Source organism: Aquarana catesbeiana, linkage group LG02 (genome assembly GCF_042186555.1).
Source record: "Aquarana catesbeiana isolate 2022-GZ linkage group LG02, ASM4218655v1, whole genome shotgun sequence".
Lineage (NCBI taxonomy): Eukaryota > Metazoa > Chordata > Amphibia > Anura > Ranidae > Aquarana > Aquarana catesbeiana.
The window spans coordinates 236999240-237011909 of NC_133325.1; the positions used below are offsets into that span (position 1 = coordinate 236999240).

Sequence of the window (12670 nt, forward strand, 5' to 3'; positions counted from 1 at the left end):
AAAAAAGTCCTGCAAGCAGCATCTATGGGGAGCTTTAGAAGCAGCGCCGCCAAAGAGCCTGCAAAGCGCTTCGGCAGCGGCACTTTGCGGGCGCTATTGACCCTCTCATTGGCCGCTAGCGGGGGTTAAAAGCGCCCCGCTAGCAGGCAAGAAGCGCCACTTTACCGCCAACGCCCCCCCCCCCCCCCCCCCCCCGCCCCAGTGTGAAAGTGCCCTAAAGGCTCGAAACATAGTTACATAGTTGGTCAGGTTGAAAAAAGACACAAGTCCATCTAGTTCAACCATAAAAATAAATAAATAAAATCAAAAATATTATATAATCCTATGTACCCAATCCTACACTCACAGTTGATCCAGAAGAAGGCGAAAAAACCCCAGGAAAGCATGATCCGATTTGCTACAGCAGGGGAAAAAATTTCTTCCTGATCCCAGAGAGGCAATCGGATTTTCCCTGGATCAAATTTACCTATAAATGTTAGTACCCAGTTATATTATATACATTTAGGAAATAATCCAGGCCTTTCTTAAAGCAATCTACTGAGCTGGCCAGATTCCACATTTTCACAACTCTTACTGTGAAGAAACCTTTCCCTATTTGGAGATGAAATCTCTTTTATTCTAGACGTAAAGAGTGCCCCCTTGTCATCAGTGTTGACTGTAAAGTGAATAACTCAACACCAAGTTCACTATATGGACCCCTTATATGTTTATACATGGTGATCATATCCCCCCTTAATCTCCTCTCCTCAAGAGTGAATAAGTTCAGTTCCTGTAATCTTTCATCAAAGCTGAGCTCCTCCATGCCTCTTATCAGTTTGGTTGCTGGTATATAATTGCTGGTACACTAAGTTAGCTGTCTGGTTATAATATTCATTTTAGCATATAAGTATGCAATGCTGGGTGCTAATTACATGAACTATATTAACTATTTTTAAATGAGTGCAGGGCTGAAAATCTAATCATTAACTTAAAGTATAACTAAAGGCAAAACTTTTGTTTTAGTTTTGGTAAGAGTGGAGAAAGATTAGAATGCCTGTCAGTTTTTTTGCTGTCTGTGCCTCTGTTAAGGAGATTTGTCCTCTTTATTTGCGCTGTTTACCATTATCATTGAAGGTAAAAGAAAAACACAAATTTTAGGTTGTCCCCAGAAACATAATAGAGGGGAACCTTCCCATGATCACAAGAGGCGGGACATTGTTACTGTGGCCCGGGCAATTCAAATCCAGTTCCGTAACACACGGAGATCGCTGCTCTGAACCGGGCACAGGCAGGCTGCATATGACGGGCACTGGTTAGGCTGCTGGGCACAGATAGGCTGCATATGACTAAACACTAATTTTAGGTTGTCCCCAAAAACATAATAGAGGGGAACCTTCCCATGATGGGCGGGGGGGGGGGGGGAGGGGGGGTCACGGAACTAAATTGTCCGGGCCGTAGTAGTAGTAACATTGTCCCGCCTCCTGTGATAGACGGCACACTGATCCAATGCCAGGACATTGAATCAGTGTGACGTGATCACAGGAGGCAGGACATTGTTACTGTGGCCCGGGCAATTCAAATCCAGCTCCGTGACACACGGAGATCGCTGCTCTGAACCGGGCACAGGCAGGCTACATATGACGGGCACTAGTTTGGCTGCTGGGCACAGACAGGCTGCATATGACGGCCACTGGTTAGGCCGCTAGGCACTGGTGGGGCTGCATATGACGGGCACTGGTGAGGCTGCATATGACGGGCACTGGTGAGGCTGCATATGACGGGCACTGGTGAGGCTGCTGGGCACAGGCAGGCTGCATCTGATGGGCACTGGTGAGGCTACATTGATCTCTTGTACCATGTCTGCAGTCTCTGACCGTCTCCTGTACCATGTCTGCAGTCTCTGACCGTCTCCTGTACCATGTCTGCAGTCTCTGACCGTCTCCTGTACCATGTCTGCAGTCTCTGACCGTCTCCTGTACCATGTCTGCAGTCTCTGACCGTCTCCTGTACCATGTCTGCAGTCTCTGACCGTCTCCTGTACCATGTCTGCAGTCTCTGACCGTCTCCTGTACCATGTCTGCAGTCTCTGACCATCTCCTGTATCATATCTGCTAGATGTGCACCAAATGGAAATTTTTCTAATACTATTAGCAATGTGTTTAGGTTTAAGTAAGAGATTGCAGACATGATGCAAGAGATGGTTAGAGACTGGGGACATGATGCAAGAGATGGTTAGAGATGGGACATGATACAAGAGATGGTTTAGAGACTGAGGACATGATACAAAAGATGGTTAGAGACTGAGGACATGATGCAAGAGATGGTTAGAGACTGCAGACTGCATTTTTCTTGACCTTTCTTGCACCAAAGGTGCCAATAATAGCCAACAATAAATTCATATTAATTTAAATTGATGATCATAATTAAAAAATTGAATCAAATACAATTATATTTAAAAATATAAATATTTTTTAAAAACTGTAATTTTCGGTATTGGTTTGGGTTTTCAGCCTAGTGCATCCTTCAGTTTCGGCACCAAAATTTCCATTCGGTGCACCCCTAATAATAATTGTTGCTGCTATTTTTTGGAGCCATCCACTATTACCGGTAATTCTTTTCTTCATGGTCATGTTGCAGTTTTATTTTTAAATCTTAAAATTATATGAATTGCTCCCTTACAAAAAATTGTCAGCTTGGCATAAGGGCTTCTATCACATAGACCTCAAATCCATGAAGGTGCAGCATTTTAAAACAAATAATTCTGCGCTGCCCAAAAGAATAAGCAGCTGACACGGCCAATAGGATATGTGCATAAATTAGAGAACAAAATAAGTGTAGCGCTAATATGACAAATAAAATGACCTTAAAAGACCTTTACATCCTCAAATAGACAAACCCTAAAAAGAAAACAGAGAAGTACATCCAACAAAGTAAAGTCCTCAGTGAGTATGTGACTCCTGTAAGGTAGTGACAGTCCTCAATACAAATGTGACTTCATAAATATATCAGTGTGCACGTGACATCTGAAATGGAAGGAACACCACCACCGACAATAGGGAGGCTTACCGGAATGTTTGAACCCAAAGGAACATACGTTCAATTGGGTCAAACAGGCTTAAATAGTAAACGGCTGATGGATTTCCGTAGGGGTTGTAGAAAGATCCTGAGATGATCTGTGAACCGGTATGTCCTTGTTGGATTGGCTCTGCAGACTCCTCTTCTCCATTGCCGATACCTGCAGGTTTCCTGCCAATCCCCTGGACAAGTTTCTTGGTGGTGGGGGTCCTCTGGGCTTGTACGGCCCTCTGTTCCCAAGCTGACAGTCACGGCCCACTGTTCTGTCTCCAAGGCTGTCCGACCTGTCACATAGTCTAGGGGATTGGCAGAAAACCAGTCTAAATCCTTAAGGTTTCTTGGCTGTCTCTTGGCAACTCGAAGTTTCAGCTCCCTCCATACATTTTCTATAGGATTTAAATCTGGAGACTGGCTAGTCCACTCCATGTGCACTTAATGTGCTTCTTCTTGAGCTACTTCTTTGTTGCCTTGGCGGTATGTTTTGGGTCCTTGTCATGCTGGAAGACCCATCCATGACCCATTTTCAGTGTTCTGGCTGAGGGAAGAAGGTTCTCATCCAAGATTTTACAATACATGGACCCGTCCATTGAGGGACCAATGTGGCAAAGTCAGCCTGTACCTTTTAGCAGAGAAACAGCCTGTACCTTTTTAGCAGAGAAACAAAGCATCTTATTTCCACCACCATGCTTGACTGTAGGGATGGTGTTCTTAGGGTCATAGTCGGCATCTTTCTTCCTCCCAAACACGGGGAGTCGAGTTAATGCCAAAGAGCTCAATTTTGGTCTCATCTGACCACAGCAGAAAAATGCTGACCTCAAGAACACCATCCCTACAGTCAAGTACAGAGGTGGAAACATTATGCTTTGGGGCTCCAAAATCCATCCTAAGATGTGTGCAAACCTGGTAACCATCTATAAGGAACGTCTTACCTCTGTGCTTGCCAACAAGGGTTTCTCCACCAAGTACTAAGTCAGAGCGGTCAAGGATTAGAGCGCCTGTCAGGTTTTATTGCCATTGGAGAGTTCCCTTCCCCCTCCTGTTTTTTTTTTTCATTAACCACTTGATGCCCACGCTATAACCAAAATACGGCTACAGCGTAGGCTTAGATTGCCGGGAGGGCGTACATGGACGTCCTCCCATGCTTGCACTGCCTGCACGCCATCTGCGTGCTCTGTGATCCTTGGGACTCGGCTGATCACAGATCGGAGTAAAAGGCCGATCCTGGCCCTTTACCACGTGATCAGCTGTCAGCCAATGACAGATGATCACTCTTTTTTTTGTTTGTTTAGCAAAGAATAAAAAAACCCAGTGGTGATTAAATACCACCAAAAGTAAGCTCTATTTTGTATGAAAAAATTATAAAAAATGTTATATGGGTAGAGTGTTGCATGACCGCGCAATTGTCATTCAAATGTGACAGCGCTGAAAGCTTAAGATTGGCCTGGGCAGGAAGGGGGTATAAGTGTCCAGTAAGCAAGTGGTTAAGGGTGAATTCACACTATATGCAGTGACTGATGTTTTACCACATGGTAAAACACCTGTCAATGCAGGGGCACACAGGAAACAATTGTTTGCTACGTGTCCCATTCACACTGCAAAACAGCCTAGGGCTGCTTTAAAATGCAGACGTGCTGTATTTTTTGACAGTGCACTGTGCTCAATCCCACAGCAATGTACAGCAATACAGCACATTTGCATCTGTCTTTTTTGGCTGCCCACTTCTTGCGTTTTTGGGGACATCTTCCCAGCCTTTCTCAAACCGCCTATGCCATTCAAAAATCTTCATGGAATGTTCACCATAAGCCTGTTGTAACAGAGCTAAGGTTTCCCTCACACTTTGCCAATTTTCACACAGTGTTTGATGTTAATCTGCTGTTTCAAATTTCTGTCACTCATTTTCCCTCAACAGCGCAATGCACACACATTATGTCTTCTACTCCATAAAGACCGAGTGAACTGGTCTACGACCCAGGCAAATGCAGGTTAGAACATATTAGAACTGCGAATGGTTGTGTGACTCAACACCATAGTGCTACACTGCAGGCATTCTGGAAATTAACTTGGCACACCTTATATGAATGGAGGAGGCAGACATTTCATTCATCCACTTGTTCTCCATTCATGGAAGCTATAGTACAGATTCTTTGACTAAAGGACAGAAAGCCTGTCACAGGTCCATCAGCTCCATTAACCCCATTGCACCAATAAATGACAGCATCAGGGATAGTGTGGGATCAGAGGAGGAAGATTTCAAGGAATACTGACGTCATCCGCATAGGGAATACAGCAGGGGCGTTACTAAAACCTTCAGGGCCCCGGTGCAAGAGACTATGAAGGGGTCCCTGACCCGAGCCCGGGGCCATTCCCACTGATCCAGGGGCCCTTTACTCCTGTTGCAGGGCACTTTATTACGGTCCTGCAGAGGGATCCTTTCACATGTTCTGCAGCAGGGCCCCTTTCTCAGTTTTTTTTCTTTTTTTTTTTTTTCCTCAGAGAATAGGTACAGGAACTCACCCTACCCCTTCCTGGCCAAATCCCCGCCCCCAACTCTGCCAAAGTAAATTAACACCAAATAATGGGTGTGGTCAAGGATCAAAACGAACTGCATATGGCACAAGGTTCAGGAATGTGTAACATCATTCTTCATGAGAAAATAAAAAACAAAACCGTAACCGACAAATAAAAAATGGAAACTGGACTCAATCCCCAGAACGGGAACAAGTGATGTTTTGGCGCCAGCCCCAGAGTGCACACAGCAGTCAGAGTTCACCAAACAATGTGGTTGTGTATGATTTCTCTAAGATTGTCTGCGTTTTGTTGAGTCCTCTGATAGACAAATCGTAAACGACCTCCTCAATCTTCTTCACGTCGTTTTTCAGACCGTCGTAGCGCTTCCTCAGCAAGTCATATTTCCGGTTCAGCAGCTGGAAGTTTAAGTCAAGCTTGTTGTTGAAGATGGTGATGCAGAGGAGTCTGGCATAGTCGCTGGCTGTTTCTCTGTTCCCCGCCAACCTGGACAGCTCACTGGCCAGGTTTAGTACACCAGACAGGTAATCTTCAATATCCAGGTGGAAGCCTTTCTGCCGCTCACACTCAATTCCTAGTATCTTGGACATGGCCTCCCGGGTCACCAGCTGCTCGCTCTCCAGGTAGACCAGGAACGCGGCCTGGAACACAAGATGCTGCAGGACAAGCCTCCGTTGATCATGAAACCGGTAATACTGATCAGAGGGGAACTTAGTGGCCAGTTCTTTGAGCTACGTCTAAACGGTGCTGAAATGTTCATGCACTTTCAAGCACTTCACAGGAATGTTATTGAATCCCGCCTCCTGGTGGACTCTCTAAAGAAGGATGAGGCTCTCCTGAGCCGTCTGCTCCAAACTCTGCACCACCTTCAGGATCTCTTCCCGGATGTTCTGGTTGGCGCTCAGTCCTCTCTGTAGTTGCATAAACATCTCTCTCTCTCTCTCACTGACATCTTGCTGCCGCTTCACCTCTCAGTCTTGCCTTTTGATCCCACTGATAACCTGGTATTTTTTTTTGTATTAAAATCTAAGTTACAAAGCTTTTCACATGTTCTTGAAATTGGACAATCCACATCAGTCTGTAGAACTAAAATATATGCAGAATTGTATGAAAATGTTTTTCAGTGAATTGTAGGGGTAACCTATTTGGGTGGTTTGTGGATTATTTAAAGTAGAATTCCGGTCAAACCCTAACTACTCTTAAAAATACCCCCCCCCCCCAAAAAAAAAAATAATGCAGCACCAGCTGCTACTGCTAATTACCTTTTCTCATCAGCAGTATATAGCAGACTTGTGACTTCTATCATTGCCTGGTTAAAGCTTGTAGGAGGAGTTTTTCATACTGCACTGGCTGTCCTATCAGGATGCAGGACCCCTGATCCTCTGTCTGGACGGTGCTGATTGGCCCTGTGCTGATCACATGCACTCTCCCAAGAAAAAAACAACTCTAGCAATACACAACAAACTGAGCATGTGCAGCCTGACTCCACTAACTCTGTATTATCCAGACAGGGGGCAATACAAGAAGGGGAGGATCTGTGTATACAGGATCAAACAGCCTTTTTACACAATGCAGAGGATTAACCCCTTAGGTTCCACAGTGAGTATAACAAGCATGCTTAAGGCCTCATGTACACTGCTGCTGGTAAACCGACGTTCAGAGGCAGTTGGCTGCTTTTTTCAGCTGCCACTGAACTCATCTAATGTTATCTTTATGTGTACATGTACACAGGTTCGTTTAATGTCGTTTTTAGGAAGTTGTGTTTAGAGGCTTTTCTTTGAAGGCAAAAAAAATGAGTTGAGACGCAGAAGTTTCAGACGCCAAACGCCGCTAAACACGGTACCGGCCTTTAGCCGCGTTTCGTTTACAGGCGTGTTTCATTTTTGGCAATTTTTAAAAAAAAATTTTTTTTTTTCATACGCTTCTGAACGCGGCAAAATGCCACTAAACGCGGCATTTAAACACCGCAAAACTGACATTTTAAATGTGGGTTTTTATCTGTCAAGTTAAATCGTTCAGGAGAGGTTGTAAAAACGTCCCGTGTACATTAAGCCTAAGACCCCTTTCACACCGAGGCGCTTGGCAGGCACTATAGCATTAAAAATAGCGCCTGCAAAGCGCCCTGAAACAGCAGCTCCATTCACTCCAGTGTGAAAGCCCGAGGGCTTTGGAGCGGTGCGCTGGCAGGGTGTCAGAAAAAGTCCTGCCAGCAGCTTCTTTGGAGCGTATTAGGAGCGGTGAAGGAGCGCAGGCTTTGCGGGCAGTTTTAACCCTTTTTCGGCTGCTAGCAGGGGTTAGAAGCACTGTGGGGGGGGGGGGGGGGGGATAGTTTATGTAAAGGTTGGTCAATGATGAGGGAGTTGCAATAGATGAGACGAGAGAAAACCAGGGACTGAATAAGAAGCTTTGTGGTGTGAGTTAAGAGGGGGCATATTTTTGAGATGTTTCATCCGGCACCCTGGCTTGAGGAGAGGCGCACGACTAGTTGTGTTATTGATCTTGATGGGAAAAGTCAGAGGAGGGGAAACAAGAAGAGGAAGATTTTGAAAGATTTAGTTTAAGGAAGATATGTGATTTTCATGCTGATATGTAAGTTAGTAAATTAGTGATGCACAAGGAGACCATAGGGGTGAACTGAGGAGTAGAGAAAGATTTTTGTTGTTGCTGGTGTAGAGATGATATTGGAAACCATAGGAGGTTAAACACTGACCCAGGGAGGAGGCGTAGATGGAGGATAGAAGGGGTCACAGGATCGAGCCATGGGAGACCTATTCTGAATAAGGAAGATGAGGAGGTGGAGTTGTAGGGGACACTGAGATAGCTAGGGGAGAGCTTTCCCCCATTCTGTCCAAAAACGTTTTGTTTGCTATTTTCATAAGAAAACTAAATATGGCAATCAGTTCATATTGGGTTGTAACAACACAATGGCAACTTTTGTAATTTTTGTCAATATTCTTTACAAAGAAATGTTTAATAAATGTCATTTCTTTATACTACAACTGGTTAGAATATTATGAAAAAAATGTATATGACACTGAATTATGGAATACTGGCACACCGCATCACAGCAATGACACATCTACAGTACAACTTGCTGGCTAATGTGTAGATATGGTATGTGTTATTTAAGAGCATCTGCATAATTTAGAGCTATATGCCATAAATGAATTAAACAAACAAGAAAAGCACTTCCACAAGCACCTGACACCTTCAGTTACTGATGTCTTTAAGCTATTACTGGTTACCTTTAAGCTGTTCTACTAAAAACCTAAATTTGTGACCAGGATCAAAGTCCTAGAAACTGTCTCAAAGGTTGAAAAAAGGCTTCAGTCCCCAGGGCAGGATTAGATTTCCAATTAACATGGGAAGACTTTGGTATCCTTGGTACCCCCCTGTGATGAACATAATGTAAGTCAGTGGTCAAGCAAGGAGAAGTGAGGGCTAACCTACTCAGCTTGTTGCTTCTTTGACTCCTAGAATAAACTATGTAAAGATTGTGATGATGATCAAGACATATTTTTTTGTTTTGTCTTTCCAATTTTCAATGCTGTTTAGGTAACTGATTTTAAAATAACCTATTCCACGACGCTGGAGTCTGCCCACATTGCAACTCTAGAGACTCTATTACAGTGTCTTATTTTGTAAAAAAAATTAGGGCTCTTTCACTTAGGCATGTCATACACGGGTTGCAGAAAATAAATTTGCACGATTCCCCCATAAAAACAGACAGTGCTGACAAGGGGATCCCTCCTGCCAAACAATTGTCTGCTCCTGGCGGGGCTGGACAGGGGAGGCCATCCCCATCGGGAGAAGACAGTGATTATTGCTAGCGGCTATATAGTAGCCGCTAGCGATAATCGTAAGAGAATCCAGCAGGCTGGTTGTACCAATTTGATTGATCGATCAACTTGGTACATTCAGCCTGCCCAATAATGGTTTGAACCATGTATGGCTGGTGCTGCAGTGCAGTAAAAATGAAGCATTGTTCTGTTGCGCAATTGTAGGCTTTTGCACAATTCAGATACTTATTGTTAAATGTGGTGTACTGTGAGTGCACCTAGAGTCCTGCATGCCTGCAGTTGGCTGTGTTTTACGTAGATGCAGTGATGGGTGTCCTCCTTTTCTCACATATTTGAAAGGCACAGTTTTATCTAACCTGCAATTGTTAGTGCAGGAAATGTGAACAAAAAGTGACACAAAATCCTGGTTCACAAAATAAATCCTTTGCAAGTATGTATTATTAACTCAAAAGCCTACCTTTTATTGCTGTCAGCCTCCTTCCCAGATTTTTTTTTTTTTTTTTTTTATAGCTGACTGCTGATTTAACTTCCTGTTAGGTGGTGGCTATGTTTGTACTCTATGGTCCCACTGTATGTAGGAATGTAGCCACCCTCTTTTGTTTTTTGCTTTTCCTTTGCTTGCTCTTGAGATGTACCATGGACTACAGGACATGTGGTATTTATAGAGCCGTGTAAATGACCATAACTAACATGCGCTGCTCTGTACTGCTCAGACGGAAGTGAGAGGGGTTAAAAAGTGAGGTTCAGGAGCTCACCAAGGATGTTACAAGAAAGCACAAAACAAAGTAACAATGTTGGGACAAATTGATTACAGGCCAATAAAGTGGTCCTGAACTCTTAAAGGTTTTTTTACCCTGGTGCATAGTTACATAGTAAGTGAGGTTGAAAAAAAACCCAAGTCCATCAAGTCCAACCTATGTGTGTGATTATGTGTCAGTATTACCTTGTATATCCCTGTATGTTGCGATTGTTCAGGTGCTTATCTAATAGTTTCTTGAAACTATCGATGCCCCCTGCTGAGACCACCGCCTCTGCATTAAAGTAAAAAACCTTCCACTCTGTCCCTCCCCTCCCTAACACTTATCTTAGTCCTTTATCGATCCAGCGTTCTGCCTAGCTGTAGGTCTTCTCTTCCATCTCCCTGCCCTCACAGGCTTTGCTGATAGCCGCAGGAGCTGTTGGTCAAATGCTGTCAGGTGGGGGCAGCCGGGGGTCTAGCTGTGCGTGCCTATGGACTCCCAGAGCCCTGCTCACTAGCAAGCCTGCATATGTGCCCCAATAGCAAATGAAGCAGTGCTGGTAGGGGACCCCAGAAGAGGAGGTTGGGCATTGCTCTGTTCAATACCATTGCACACAGCAGATAAGTTAAACCTCTTTAAAAAAATAATTAGGTTTAAAGTCACTTTAAGTAGTGAATGTGTATGGATTATTATTTGAGAATAAGGGTTTAGTTTGTTGTCTGTTTAACGTCCAAGTGGGCCCATCTCCTCTGAGATAAAAAGTTGGTCCTATACTTGGTGAGCAAGCCTACTTGAACGGATATGCTAGACTTTTACTGATTTTTATTTATTTTATGGACTCTTAATAAGTTGAGGGGTGCCCACTTCATTCTGGGATTGTGTTATTTTTTAGGATGTGGTCATTTCTGACCACATCTTATACAGACTTTATTGCAATAAAATGTAATTTAATAAATAACTATGCATAGCTGACCTGTATGCTTGGATCCATGCCTATTGTAAAAGTGCTTGATACACTCTAGAATGTTGTATATTCCAATAGCTTCATGCACATTACTGTGTTTAATTCTATAGTCCTTATTCAATGTAGTAGCTTCCTTACTCCTTAGAGTTAATGATGTGGAGCCTGTTGTGTTATATTTTATTTATGAGTGCATGTCTTATCCTAGAATTGAAATTAATAACCTTCTATCAATCATTAGGAGGGATCAAGAAATTAAGAAAAAGGAAATGGAAACAATTTTGCAAAGGCTTAAGCAATCTGAAGAGACGAACCGCCAATTAAGGGAGCGAACAGGAGACATACGTCGTAGTTTACGTGACCTGGAACTGACGCAGGAAATATACGACGACCTGAAAGCTCTACCAGAGGATCAACTCTCTATCCCTGAATATGTGTCTGTGAGTGTTTTATGTAAAATGTACTGTATGTATACACTATTAATTGAACATGGTTGTTTTTATTTAACATTCACAATTCTTAGACAATATGCCGCTACGGAATTACTAATTGAGACACATTTCTGTCTATTCAAATGCACAGTTTAGAGTAATTTCCACATTTCACAAGCAAATGAAAACTCTCTCATGGCTACCGAGTCTGATCTGGTTAGTCTTAGGCTGGCCATGCATGGATCAGGTTTTTTTCAGCCAGCATTCTGATCGAAATGGATGTACTTGTACAGCCTCAGGTTTCAGTGGTTCTTTTGGAGCCGGCGATGCTCTAAAATTTAAAAGTCATCTGAGCGACTATGCAGCCACTGGACCACTTTTACACATGGTGCAAGGTGGACTGTTGTTAATCTCTTGTAATGGCAATAAAGTTGATTTTTAAAAAATGTTAAGACGTAGTGTAAAATTTTCTTTTTAAATTAATAATAGAAAAAAATTAAAGTGCCCCCGTCCCCCTGTGCTCACGTGCAAATGTGAACGCATACGTTGGTCCTGCATGCCTATGTAATCAGCGATTGCACCGCACATAAGGTATTGCTGTGAATGTCAGAGCGAGACCAATAATTCTTGCACCAGACCTCCTGTATAAATAACTCTAAACTGGTAACCTGTGTAGAGATTTGGTAAACTATGGCAATTTTTAGGTAACGTAGCTTGTCGCCATTCCATAGGCATGCACATTTTTAAAGCATGACATGTTTAGAATCTATTTACTCGGAGTAACATCATCTTCTATATTTTACCAAACATTTTTTGTTATATATTGTGTGCGTGCAATATTACTATTTTTTTTTTCTCAAAATTTGCTTTTGATAAACCACTGCGCAAATATGTGCACTAGTCCAAATCATTTGGTAGAGGGGGGATTATAGTGTGGGGTTGTTTTTTAGGGGTTAGGCTTTGGCCCCTTAGTTCGAGTCCCGGAAGAAGTCCTTTTGTGATCAAACCTGTTGGGTTTGGAGCTGTTTCCTGCTATCGCGTTTGTTTGCACAGTGCCTGGATATCTTAAGGTACCTATATTGTACATAATGCTGGTTTTACCTGTACTAATATAATTGCAATACTTTATATTAAATGTACCTTTTGGGATTTTATCTG

The 12670-nt window shown here is 43.1% G+C and overlaps 1 protein-coding gene and 1 pseudogene across 2 annotated transcripts in view; one reads left to right on the top strand and one right to left on the bottom strand.

The window, feature by feature from the left end:
• The window catches only part of PIBF1 (progesterone immunomodulatory binding factor 1), a 301512-nt gene that overhangs the window by 14483 nt on the left and 274359 nt on the right, over positions 1-12670 (top strand). For both annotated transcript variants that reach the window (XM_073614256.1, XM_073614257.1), the window contains one exon: positions 11323-11521. In XM_073614256.1, coding sequence (XP_073470357.1) covers positions 11323-11521 — 199 coding nt within the window. The remainder of the gene's footprint in view (positions 1-11322; positions 11522-12670) is intronic.
• On the bottom strand, positions 5814-7559 carry LOC141129789 (translin pseudogene; annotated as a pseudogene).